The 14322-nt window shown below is 43.9% G+C and overlaps 1 protein-coding gene across 1 annotated transcript in view; it reads right to left on the reverse strand.

Moving 5' to 3' along the window:
• tmem209 (transmembrane protein 209) overlaps positions 1–14084 on the reverse strand; it is a 95879-nt gene extending 81795 nt beyond the window's left edge. The window contains exons 1-3 of the mRNA XM_084335637.1: positions 14025–14084; positions 9924–10083; positions 9728–9786 (exon numbers count right to left, since the gene is read on the reverse strand). Of these exons, the coding sequence (XP_084191763.1) occupies positions 9728–9786; positions 9924–10063 (199 nt within the window). The 5' untranslated portion in view covers positions 10064–10083; positions 14025–14084. The remainder of the gene's footprint in view (positions 1–9727; positions 9787–9923; positions 10084–14024) is intronic.
• Between the last annotated feature and the right edge of the window lie 238 nt (positions 14085–14322).

The raw sequence follows: 14322 nt of genomic DNA on the forward strand, positions 1-14322 counted from the left end.
TCTAGCCTCACGTTACCACTGGGACTCTCTCTGAGCTCGAACAGGGTAAATACCGCCCCCTATCGTCTCCCGGATGGTAATGCACCCTTTGGATTTGACTGAATGAAAACGCATGAGGAAAAGAAAATCCGGAATCCACATTTTACTTGTCAGTAGGGATGGGTACCGAATTCGGTACTTTTAAAGGTACCTAGCGAAACACGTCGGTACTACCGAGTATCGATTCACGTGAGATCCACCGGTGCCAACTTTCGGTACTATGCGCAAAAAAAATAAAATTCCTATGACGTCACGTTTTGTTGACCGCAAAAACGAAACCGCACGTTAAGGCACAATACATGTTTTCAAACTCTCTTTGGGTGTTTGCAATTCATGGGGACTCGGGAGTATATGTCTCTGATATCTATCTCTTGGTAGTGGGCAGGTTGTTAGAAAGTGTAGCTCAGTTTCCACATCTGCTCTGTCTGACATGGCTGTTAGCCTAGCCACAGAGCGTCTTTAGAGAGGAGATTGAATCCGGGACACAATGGGACACTGGCTCTGTTCATGGTCACAAATGGATTCCAGCTTAATTTATTTACTACAGATAACAAACGTGTTGTTTCTGTTTTTCTTTTTTACATACTTGCGCCACACGGAACAACTGATCACTACAGCCCAGCATCATATTACTGTAGCCAGTCTCTTGAAACACCACTATCTCCAAACGTTCTTTTGCTATGTGCTCGCGCTGCCACGGTGAGTTATATTTTTAGCGGTCGGCTTACTCCTTCCATAGTTTCACATATTTGTAACCCATTTGACGATCTTAAGCTGACGTTAGCTAAGCTAACCGTCGGACATAACGTTAGCTCCTAGGGCTACAGTGCAAGCCGGCACAACTCACAGAAGAGTAGAGGATGTGACGTCGGTAAACAAGCCACACACACCGCATAGCGGGTCTACTCTTCTCCAAAGCGGGGGTGGAGCAAAAATAACTGCTAGAATACTCAATCAGCAGCAGAGTAGTTCATTGCTGCTAGATTGTTTGTTTGTTTAATCAGTTGTAAAATACTTTACATTAGTAAGATGTAAATAATAATAATACATTTATTTATTAAATATGAAGTTTGGATATTTTTTTACAAGTGAGGTAGGTAGATACAATTTTTAGAGACTAAAGTACCGAAAAAGGGTAACGTTGGGTACCGGTATCGATTCACACGGTTCAAATGTGAAAGGTACCCATCCCTACTTGTCAGGCATGTAATCCGAGCCGATTGCAGTCTTTGTGGTCCCTCAGAACAGCGTGGATTATGTGTTTCGAGCACCCAGCGTTGGATCAATAAACGTGATCGATATTTGGAATGGCGATCAGGAATTGGAATAATCTTTTTGGAGAACATCTGATCTGAGGTAAGGAATCTATTTTTACCAGTCTTGGGATAATCAGAGCTTTTTTCACAGATATATCAACGTGGGGCCTATGTGTGTGTGTGTGCTGATCAGGAAATAAGATAATCGATTTTTCAGCCCGCTTCTCTAGCTTGCATAAGTAAGTACACATATATTATCGATAATCTAGCGTTTATTTGAAAACGATTCATAAATAGGCCCGAAAAATTACAACGTTTTTTGTGTATTCCAGTAAAGGGCGATTCCTGCAGAATCCCTTTTTTTCTGTAAATTTCCAAAAACAAGCGTTTTTCAAAATGGTATAAAACGGAAATGTACCGATGAAAAAACAATCCGTTTCGACAATGTTGACTGCAAGCAAGTCATTGATAAGCGACGAGCGTATTAGACACATAATTTAAGATATAGTTTATGCGTTCGCAAATGTGCTCGCCCTCTCATTGAATAGAACGCTGGCACTCAAGCGCTAAATCGTGCGCCCCCTGCTGGCACTCAAAGTGTTAACGTTAGCAAGCTAAACGTGCCACTGCATAACATACCTGTGTGACGTTAAGTAACTTGTGTTCCGATGGGAAAGTTCAGCATCACTGCATACACTTGGTTTAATCCAAACGTCCATTCGGAAACGTTGTATTATGAAATAAGACGGGTGAGTGTGAGTCTCTCTCTCTCTTTTTTGCATGATTGATTCATTTCCTGATAATGTATGACGGACGGTGACCCCTCCTCATCTCGACTAGACTGTTGTGTCTGTGTATTCGTGTGTGAATTTCGTGACTTTCAAATTATTGTAAACACAACTATGGATGGGTACCGTTCACATTTGAACCGATACCGGTACCTGTGAATCGATACCGGTACCCAACGGTACCTTTTTTCTGTACTTTAGTCTCTAAAAATGTAATCTACCTACCTCAGTTGTGAAAAAAAAATCAAAACTTCAAATAACCACACTTTAGACCGTTTTCGGCTTGCCATTGCCCTGACTGCTTTGTTGTTAAATCAAGTCAATATTGTGCGTGTAAACGTTGACATGAAAGGAAAAAAGGAAAAAGAAAAATTAAATATATATATTTTTTACAGTACCGACAACGGTATCTCACGTGAATCGATACTCGCTAGTACCGACGTGTTTCGGTAAGTACCTTTAAAAGTACCGAATTGGGTACCCATCCCTAAACACAACATAGTACACTACACTGTGATATTCTGATATCACATTCTTCTGATATATATTTTTAGTGTAAAATAAATAGGTTCAAACCCATTAATTAAGATTCGAGTGCCAACGTAACGAACGAAGGTCCGAACCTCCGAACGCTTGGGCTCAGCCTGACCCCAAAGCTGGACTCCTTAGCTGTCCACACAGTGCTGGGCTGGGCACTCCAAGGCCCAGATGGTCTTGTGTCTCATGCTACTTCGTGCTACTTTATCAAGCCTGCATCAGACGGCCTCCATCAATACGTTGAATGTCTCTGGCAGCTTGACGTGCTCCCGTTTAGAAGTGAAAAGCTAGCAGGTCATGCTGCGCAAAGTTTGCACTGCAAAAGCACATCAAAGATCATCTGGAGGGAAAAACTAAGACACCCTGCAGTCTATCTACATGGACAACTGTCTCCAGAGCCTTTCAACACCAGATGTAGAATAACTACGTTCCAAAAGAATAGATTGTCCAATACGTCGGATTCCAATAGGTTGTACTTTATATAGAATCTTCAGCGCACGTTACATTACAGTTGAGTTCTCATCAGGTTCATTCATAAAACGCTCTCTGTCAATCACCTAAAAGGACGCAGCTGGTAGCAGGTGCAATGCATCCTGGGACTTGTATTTCTTGTGGTGACTAATGTAAATAATAGTATCTCTGACTAGAATAAACAAACACTCTTCCACTTCCACTTCTTCTTTCAAAGGTAAACAATAATCGATATTAATATATGTAATATAACTCATAATCATTAACCTGGCCTATTAAGTTACAACATTCTCCCCCCCGATGAACTGCTAGTTCATCCTAGACCTCTAAACAATATAACAACTGAATAGGTCTCCTCAACAAAGTTCCTGAGGTAGTGCGAACTGTGCACGACCTCACAAGTCCATCTCGGCCTGGGAACAGTTCCTTGATTCTTCCCAGCTTCCAGGTTTGTCTGGGAGTGTTATCTTCTCCGATGAGTACAATGTCACCCTCTTTCAGAGGGGTGGGTGACGGCGTGTCACAGCGATGTGCTGATTTCAGATCCAGCAAGTAATCCTTACGCCAGCTATTCCAGAAGCTGGTTGCGAGTCTCTGCCTGTACTTCCATCTTCGGTTGAGCTCTTTACACTTAGGATTTGAGCGTTGTGCGTCAACTGGGAATGTCTTGGGCGGCAGAGACGTGAGTCTTTTACCCACCAGGAAGTGGGCTGGGGTCAACGGCTGTGGTTCATCCACTTCATTGTGCACAAAGGTCAGAGGCCTAGAGTTCAGGATAGCCTCAACCTCTGTTAGGACTGTGCACATCTCTTCAAAGTTGAGTGAAGCTCTTCCAAGCACCTTCCTTAGGCATGTTTTTACGGATCTGACGAGCCTCTCCCAGAATCCGCCCCACCATGCAGCTCGCTCGGCTATGAACTTCCAGGTGATGCCCTTTTCTGAGAAGAACTCCAACAGCTGTGGGTCTTTGATGGCCTTCCACAGCTCCTTCAAGTCCAGCTCAGCTCTCTTGAATGTTCTTGCGTTGTCCGAGTAGATAACTTTACATATTCCTCTTCTGGCAATGAATCTTTTCAGAGCTAACAGGAATTTCTCTGTCGACTGATCTGAGACCAGTTCCAGGTGTACCGCCCTGGTCACCGCACAGGTGAACAGTGCAATGTATGACTTCGTCACCGATCCATTTGCCTTCACATAAAGCGGTCCTGCAAAATCCACACCTGTGACTTCGAAGGGTGGGGATTCAGTTATTCTGTCTCTTGGTAAAGGTGCAGTGATCTGACATCCAGCCTTTGCCTTGAATCTCTTGCAGACAGTGCATCTTGCTAAAACACGCTTGACTAGCTGTCTAGCACGCAGGATCCAGTATCTTTCTCTTAGTTGTACTAAGGTGTCCCTCACTCCTGAATGCATTATCTTTTCATGACAGGACTGTATCAGCATTTCTGAGTATCTTTGTTTTCCGGGCAGAATCCACGGGTGCTGCTCTCGGAAGGTGAAGTTGGACTGTTGCAGTCTTCCTCCCACGCTGAGCAGTTCATATTCATCCAGGAATGGTTGGAGTTCCTTTATTTTACAGTCGTTCGTCAGATTCTTTCCTGTCTTCAGTAATTTGATCTCCTGACTGAAACTTTGTTGTTGTATTGTCTTGATCCAGTACCTTTCTGCCTCAAAGAGCTCGTCAGCAGTCAGCTCTCCTTGTGTCTTTGTCTTCCTTTGAGCATTGGTTATGAATCTCTTGATCCAGGCAGTCACTCTTAAGACCCTTCTCAGTTTGCTATATCTTGCCAGCTCCAATACTGGTTCAGAGAGATCTGCGTCATTTGCAGTAAGCTGTACTGTGACCTGGTGATGGCACTTGAGTTCTGTGTAAACTTCTTCTGGAACCTGGCCCTCATCAGTCTCCTCTGACTGATCAGGTGACTGGTCAGGTGTTGTCAGAACTTCAGGTCCGTACCACCATAGCTTGTTCTGTATCAGGTTTTCCACAGTCTGTCCTCTGGTAGGGAGGTCAGCTGGATTTACCTTCCCTTTTATGTGTGACCATGACTCTGGGTTGGTCAAGGACTGGATCTCTGTCACTCTGTTTGAGACAAACTGTTTCCACTTGTGAGCGGAGCTGCAAATCCAGTGCAGCGTAATCATAGAGTCTGTCCACATTGTGATCTGTTTGTGTTCCATTTTCAAAGTCTTCATCAAGTGGCTGGCTAGTCTTGCCCCAATCACAGCTCCCATGAGCTCCAGGCGCGGCAGTGTCATTTTCTTGAGAGGGGCTACCCTGGACTTGGATGCCACTAAGCTCGTTCTAAGTTCTCCATCTTGGTTTTTGCCCTGCAGGTAGGCCACAGCACTGTAAGCCCTTTCACTGGCGTCACAGAACACATGTAGTTTCAGGAGGTGGCTGTTCTCTGTCTGCAGGTCTATTCTGTACCATCTTGGGATAGCGAGCTGGTGTAGCTGGGGGAGCTCCGAACACCACTGTTGCCATTCTCGAGTCAGATCAGGTGGTAGCTCCTCATCCCAGGAGAGTCCTCTCTCCCACATTTCTTGGAACATGCACTTGACTCTGACTGTGAAAGGAGTCAGGAACCCAAGGGGGTCATAAATGCGTGCAGATGATTGCAGAACACTTCTCTTTGTGTTCTCCTTCTGTTTTAGAATGCTCACCAGTGGCCTTAAGTCAAAGGTGAAGTCATCAGTTTCTGGCCTCCATACCAAGCCGAGCACTTTCAGTACCGCTCCGTGTGTCTCTGGCGCCACCGTGAGGTCAGTTTTGCTCTTCTCCCATTTTTCCATCAATTCAGGAGAGTTTGTCATCCACTTGCAGAGGTCCATGCCTGCGGTCAACAGCATTTGTTTAGCAGTTGTCGTCACAGTGTAAGCTTCTTCAACGTTGTGTGAACTTGCAATAAAATCATCGACATAAAGTGATTCTCTCAATGTCTCTACAACGGATGGATGTTCTGTCTCATACTGTTTCAGGTGTTTCCTGATTGTAGCAGCGAGTAAGAATGGACTTGGGGAAGCGCCAAAGACCACTCTGGTCATCCTTAACACTCGTGGCTCTTCCTCCTCTTCTCCCTTTGGTGGGCCAGTGAGCCACAAGAACCTCACGGCATCTCTGTCCCTTTCTGCCAGGGATATTTGCAGGAAGGCCTTCTTGATGTCTGCCATAAAGGCGATCGCATGTTGCCTGAACTTAATCAGGACGTTGAGGAGGTCTGGGTTCAGGTTGGGTCCTGTGAATAAGCAGTCATTGAGGGATGGATGGCCATTTTCATGAGATGAAGCATCAAACACTACTCTCAGTTTCATCGTCACCTTGTCCTCTCTGAGTACTGCGTGGTGAGGTAAGTAGTATTTCACATTGTCTGTCCTTGCATCATCCTCCGGCACGTCCTCTGCTATGTTCTGTTGTAAATAGTCCTCCACTACTTCATGATACCTGCTGTAAAAGGTAACATCTTTCTTTAGTCTTTTCTTCAGACCATCAAACCTTTTCTTAGCGATTCTGTAGTTGTCTTGGAGTTCTGTTCTTTCTGCCTTCCATGGCAACTCCACTTGGTATCGCCCATCTTTAAAGGTTGTTGTTATCTCGAACATCTGTTGAGCTTCTTCTTCTGCTGGGTTCTGTGTTTTCTCGCCTGTTATACCCAGAGACTCAATTTCCCAGAATGCCTTTAGTTGATTGGAGACAAGTGTGTCTTCATCCATGGGGATGAGCATGCATGCTGCCTCAGCTACACTTGACATGGACACAGGCCCCTGCACAGACCATCCAAAGGTGCTCTCCACCGCAACCAAAGTCTCTGTCAGCCTCTCCACTTTGCCTGATACTATTTGCCAATAATAGTCTGCTCCTATCAGGATGGAGAGCTCTGGATCACTTTCATTTCCTGGGAAGTCTGCCAGTCTCAGACCCTTTTTCTTGAGCTCATGTTGAACCTGGTCACCAGGCACCTTCATCACTGCTGAGCACACCTGTGGGGTCTCTATAGCCTCTATTTCGATTTTTTGCTCGGTGTCCCAGACATTCCTCAAGGTGACCTTCACTGTGTTGTACTGTGACATTGTAGGGACAGAGGATCCAAACGTGTGAAGAGTGAGTTTCTCTTGTCTCATTACTGGTAACTTCAGGCTCTTCACAAGGTTTCCATGGATGAAGCTCCTCTGACTCCCTCCATCTAGTAAGCAACGAGCTATTACCCTGCCTCCTGGGCCTTCCACCCATGCCTTGGCAGTTTGTAACAGCACAGTGTTCTGTCCATCTGGTTTCATCTTCACTGAATGAGGAATGACTGAGGAAACAACAGCCTCTTCCGAAACAGGGGGTTTCAGCTCCTCACTTTTCTTGCCAGTGCACACAGCAATGTGATGTCTTCTTCCACAGGTTGCACAGGAGACCTGCTTTTTACAGAATTTGGCTATGTGTTTCTGTCCTAAACACACAAAACATCTTCCCATTCGCATTAGTCTGTCTTTACGTTCAATAACGTTGTTGTCTGGGCAATGTTCTGCTTTGTGATCAGCACTGTCACAGAACAAACAGTTGTACACCTGGCTGGCTGTATGCAGTGTAGCAGTAGATTGCATGCTGGGTCTTTTTGGTCTCACTTCGCTGAATGAGTAGGCCTGTTTCCATGGCTTGCTCTCTTCTTTCTGATGGTTGGATGTTGTTGTCATTTGCAGTGCTCTTTCTCTGCTCTGAACCTCCCTCTGTAGGAATGTGACTATTTCAGAAACTTTCCATTCATCATCTACCCCCCTCTGACGACTATATTCAAGAGCTATGCTATCTGGAATCATCTGCAGTAAAATTGGGCATAGCAGGCTCCCGTAGGTTTCTGACACTACACCCAGTGACTCCAAGCTCCTCATTTGAATTTCACATTCATCATATAGCTGCCTCAATGCATTCACATCAGAGGCTTTCTTCACAGGAGTAAGATTCAGTAGTTTTGACATGTGAGCACTGATCAGTAGATATTTCCTTCCAAATCTATTTTGCAATAAAGTGACCGCATTGTCATAGTTATCATCTGTTAATGTCAGTCCTGCTATTGCCTTTGCAGCTGGTCCAGTGAGATAGGTTTTCAGGTAAGTAAACTTCTCTCTTTTACACAGTCCATCATTATTGTGAATAGCAGTTTCATACTGGCTCCAGAATTCCTGCCATTTACTGACATCTCCATTATATTTCTCAATGACCAATCTTGGTAGCTTTACTGACTGTCTCTGTGATCTTGCTTCAGTATCACTCACCCGCCGGGCCTCTGCTGTCAGTTCCTTTTGGTTCCTTATCACTCGTTGTGCACGGCTCCGTTGGATAATGATGCGCTCCTTGTACGTCTCCGATGATTCAATCTCCGCGTCCAAATCATCCATCAAAGTTAGCTGCTCTATTTCCCGGTTTATTTCATGCAAACTGTCCTCCTTCAATGCCAGTACATCCAACATAGTTGTCAAGTCTTCAACACTCTGAGCCTCATTTCCAATCTCAGCGTCAATCTGATTTAAAATACGTGTAGTACCACCTCTGATGGCACCGCGCTTCCGTTTCTGTCTCTCGATTTCACTCCGACGTTCTGTTTCATCATCCATTCTATCGTTATATCCAAATGATCTAAAGTTCCCTGGTTTCGGCACCAAAAATGTAGAATAACTACGTTCCAAAAGAATAGATTGTCCAATACGTCGGATTCCAATAGGTTGTACTTTATATAGAATCTTCAGCGCACGTTACATTACAGTTGAGTTCTCATCAGGTTCATTCATAAAACGCTCTCTGTCAATCACCTAAAAGGACGCAGCTGGTAGCAGGTGCAATGCATCCTGGGACTTGTATTTCTTGTGGTGACTAATGTAAATAATAGTATCTCTGACTAGAATAAACAAACACTCTTCCACTTCCACTTCTTCTTTCAAAGGTAAACAATAATCGATATTAATATATGTAATATAACTCATAATCATTAACCTGGCCTATTAAGTTACAACACCAGAGTCTGACAAACTCCTTGTGGACCATTCTCAATACTTTTCATTCATTTATAAACTGTTATAAGGATGGAAAATCACGTGTACTGATGCCAGCCTTAATTTATTCATAGATATCAAGAACTGTGTGTCTGTGTGTCCACTCTCTGACCGGAGTTGCCGTTCGGGATAAAGTGGTTCCAGCACAACACATTACAAACATTATATTTCCAATACTCTCTCTCTTTCTACTCCACAGGTGTGTGTGTCTCTCTCTGTCTCCGTCTCTCCTCCATAGGTGTACCTTTCTATCTCTCTCTACTCCAGATCTCTCTCTCCCTCGCTCTCTCTCCCTTCCTCTCTCTCCTCCACAGATGCATCTCTCCATCTCTCTCTACTCAGATTTGTACTTCTACTCAGGTTTAACTTCCATTTATGATGATCTCTAATGTTAATTAGACAATTACATTGTTTACTACAATCACTGTTACTAATTTCTCCCATTCATCTGTCCTGATTTCTCTGCTACCGTTCACTTCACTAAAGTAGACTTTCATCTAAGCAGCAACGAGAAACTCTGGTTTACTTTAAAACGTCCATGTGTTGAATGTTCAGAAGCTTCATGGACAGATTAAGGCAGACAGATAACGGAGCACTCACCAAAGTACCAGAGGGGCCAGTAGGTGATGTTGTAGTATCTGCTCAGCAGTCTGCCGGACCTGACAGGGAAACAAACACAACAGTCAGGGTTTTTTTCAACACAACGGCGGTCTGCGTTTCCCCCAAAAGTAGGCGGGACGCAAAAAGTACCCGGAAATGCCGGTGCGATGAATGAAGCCTCTAGGGGGCGACTCACATCTCGGTGTAAATCATTCCAGCTAGAGACCCGTTGAGGACGGCCCAGGCGAGCACCACCTGGCGAGCCTGCTCCTCCCTCCTCATCCTCAGCGACCGGTCAATCAGAGAGGACATGCCCTCGTTCGCTGGCGTCGTCATGACCGCATCACACTTTTCACCTGTCAATCAAATGAAACCATAACCAAGGTTGACAAGACCTGCACCGACACAGGGGGAACTAGAACATGAGCATGGATTAGCTAGCCCTGTTATGATACCAGTTTATGAGTTGTGACGTTGCACTGCCTCTTCCCCTTCTGCGGTGCAGACAAACCTACTTTATTATGAACATGGAGTATCATGAGACATCGGCAGACATATGATGCTGAAATGCTGGGATTCATAACATCACTCAAACCACCTGCATCAAGAAAGTGAGGTTGACTCATCTGGCGGAACCTGCTGCCTCGGCCTGAACACTAGTATTACCTCGTATTTACCATTTGATCACATGATACATTTCAGACTCGAACGCAACATTAAGTGACCTGGTGGTAGGTAACTTCAACCAGGGAAACCTGATTATAATGTTGGCTTGGCATGTCACCTGAAAATACAATCACAATCAGACAGATTGTGTAGCTTAGTCGGAGGAAATTATTATAAATGTAAACTACTAACGAGTCGATTGATTGATTGATTGAAAACTTAACAGATTGTAGATTGAAAATGATAGCTTCTTGCATCCATTGATTGATTGATTGATTGTAACAGATTGCGGAAATGCGTACAATACAGTACAGCTCAATACACACAATTGTTAAGGGGAGGCAGACCAGAGAAAGACGTTCGTCTTGTTTACATCAGGGTCCCCCATTTTCAATTCATAATTCAAGAACTCGAGAACTATTCCCTTCACAAATGATGGAGTGAACAGAGCCAACAGAGTAATGTAATGTTGAAGTGTGTACATGTGTTCATCATAGTAGAGGTTGTTTACCAGCTAACTAGTGTAACAAAGTAATGTTGAAGTGTGTACATGTGTTTCTCATAGTAGAGCTTGTTTACCAGCTAACTAGTGTAACAAAGTAATGTTGAAGTGTGTACATGTGTTCATGTGTTTCTCATAGTAGAGGTTGTTTACCAGCTAACTAGTGTAACAAAGTAATGTTGAAGTGTGTACATGTGTTCATGTGTTTCTCATAGTAGAGGTTGTTTACCAGCTAACTAGTGTAACAAAGTAATGTTGAAGTGTGTACATGTGTTCATGTGTTTCTCATAGTAGAGCTGGTTTACCAGCTAACTAGTGTAATAACAAAGTAATGTTGAAGTGTGTACATGTGTTCATGTGTTTCTCACAGTAGAGGTTTACCAGCTAACTAGTGTAACAAAGTAATGTTGAAGTGTGTACATGTGTTTCTCATAGTAGAGGTTGTTTACCAGCTAACTAGTGTAATAACAAAGTAATGTTGAAGTGTGTACATGTGTTCATGTGTTTCTCATAGTAGAGCTTGTTTACCAGCTAACTAGTGTAACAAAGTAATGTTGAAGTGTGTACATGTGTTTCTCATAGTAGAGCTTGTTTACCAGCTAACTAGTGTAACAAAGTAATGTTGAAGTGTGTACATGTGTTCATGCGTTTCTCATAGTAGAGCTTGTTTACCAGCTAACTAGTGTAACAAAGTAATGTTGAAGTGTGTACATGTGTTTCTACAGGGGTAGAACACATAGTAGCTTTCTACAAAAACCTAGGGGTCCGCAAGGACGACTTCAAGCTGGAAACGGTAACAACAGATGAGGTACTCAATAAACTGAGCGCCCTCCAACCTAACAAGGCCACTGGCCATGACAACATCCCCTCCAAATTCCTCAGAGACTCAGCAGCCGCCATCACACCAATCATCACACACATAATAAACCTCTCCATAAAACAGGGACACGTCCCCAAGGACTTCAAAATTGCGAGGGTGACCCCTCTGCACAAAAAGGGCAGCAAATTAGACCCAGGCAACTACCGCCCTGTTTCTATTCTCACCTCCATCTCGAAAGTCATGGAAAAAATAGTCTACGAACAGGTCGAAAAGTACCTAGCGGAAAAAAATCTAATCTACGAATTCCAATCTGGCTTCAGAACATCCCACTCCACTGACACATGCCTTCTCTATTTGAATGACCACATCAAACAAGAGGTGGACGCAGGCAAATACTGCGGCATGGTCATGCTGGACCTACAAAAGGCCTTTGACACGGTCAATCACTCCATTCTGATTGACAAGCTAAAAGCAATTGGTTTTGATAGTCTATCAGTGAGCTGGATGCAATCCTACCTTGAGGGGAGGGAACAGATGGTGGAGGTAAACGGTACCCTATCCCCCCCCCTCACAGTGAGCTGTGGTGTTCCACAAGGAAGCATACTAGGACCGCTACTGTTCCTAATTTATGCAAATGACATGTCGTCAGCTTGTGACTGCAACTTGTTCCTGTTTGCGGACGACTCAGCCCTGCTGGTCTCTGACAAGAACAAGTTACAGGTTGAAAAAACCCTCAGCTCGGAACTAGGCAGAATCTGCATATGGCTCGCTGATAACAAACTATCATTACACATGGGCAAAACAGAGTCCATTCTCTTCGGTTCAAATAACAAACTCAGCAAGACCGACGGCTTCTCAGTTACAGTGGGTGACAATATTGTCACAAGGAAAGATGAAATTACCTACCTGGGGTCCATCCTAGAGGCTAATCTCTCCTGTGACAAAATGGCATCCAATGTAATAAAAAAAGTCAACCAACGAACTCGATTCTTGTACCGGATCTCCTCTCTGGTAAACAAGAACACCCTGAAGACTCTGGCAGGAGCACTCATTCAGGGGTACTACGACTATGCTTGCACCTCATGGTACCAAAGCACCTCAAAGGCGCTAAAAACAAAATTACAAACATCTCAAAACAAACTGGTCAGACTACTGCTTGACCTTACTCCTAGAACCCACCTCACCCCTGCCCACTTCGACAACCTAGGATGGCTTAGAGTAGACGACAGAGTACAACAACTTGCAATGGGCCTGGTCTACAAGATACACTACACGACCAAGGTACCCATGTACATGTCAAAATACTTCCCAAAGGTCAGTGAATACCACGATCACAACACCAGAGGGAGCTCCACAAATCATGTCAAACCCAGATTCGGCTCAAATAAGGGACTAAACACGTTTCGCAATTATGCCACATCAATGTGGAACGCCCTACCCAAAGCTGTAAAGGAATGTGGATCACTACCCACTTTCAAAACCTCTCTCAAGGGACACCTACGGGAGACTGCAATTCAACACTGGCCCCTGTAAATATCCTAACCCAATCATTCCAACCCCCTCCAATGTACAGTCATTTACCTAATATGGTTTTGTCAATAGTTCAATGTACAATTGTGTTTGTTGGTACAGTGTCTCCTCCCCCCCCCCCCTCAATGTACAGTGTTACTTGTTTATACAGTATGCCCCCCGCCCCCCCCCCCCCCCCCAACCACCTCCAATGTAAATTACCCAGTATGGTTGTCAATATCCCAATGTACCCAACCCCCCCCACCCAACCTCCAATGTACAGTTTCTACGTCAAATGTATATACTCCCTTTTCTTGACTCCTTCTGTATCACAAACAGTACTGTATTTGCAAACCTGGTATGTCATAAATGTATAGATGTAGCAGTACTGACTATCTGTATGTCATGTATGTCATATATGTCTATATGAATTGAAAATGGGGGACCCTGATGGAAACAAGACAAACGTCTTTCTCAGGTCTGCATCCCCTTAACAATTGTATGTATTGAGCCGTACTGTATTGTACCCATTCTGCAATCTGTTAAATAAAGTTTTCATTCATTTTCATTCATTCATTCATTTCTCATAGTAGAGCTTGTTTACCAGCTAACTAACTAGCCAACACCTGCTAGCATTAGCTCCAGTTAGCTGGCTGGCTAAATATAGAGTACAACACATAAACAACGTGGACTTTCTTGTGAACGCAGATCCGTAACTTGTTGTTGTGTCAAACTACGCACCCAATGTATTTCTAACGAGGGCATTGTGTGAAGATATGAACGTTAATCAAGATTCTCACCACGTTACTGTAGAAACAGCGGCGCTGCAGTTTGTATTTCACCCGGAAGTACAACTCTTCTTCTTCTCTCGATGTACCGTAATGGCGCGTCGCAAACAACTCAAGGTCTTGTATATACCGCCACCTAGTGTATAAGAGTTCGTATCGCACTATACACTGTAAAGGACATTATAGATATTGTATAGGTATAGATAGATATAGGTATGAATAAAAACGTCCACAGATTGGAATGATGTTGATATGACTAGTAAAGAAAGTCATAGATGGAATTGTGGATCCACTAACCTATTTCTTACTT

Source organism: Notolepis coatsorum, assembly GCF_963971535.1.
Source record: "Notolepis coatsorum genome assembly, chromosome: 1".
In the NCBI taxonomy this organism is placed as follows: domain Eukaryota; kingdom Metazoa; phylum Chordata; class Actinopteri; order Aulopiformes; family Paralepididae; genus Notolepis; species Notolepis coatsorum.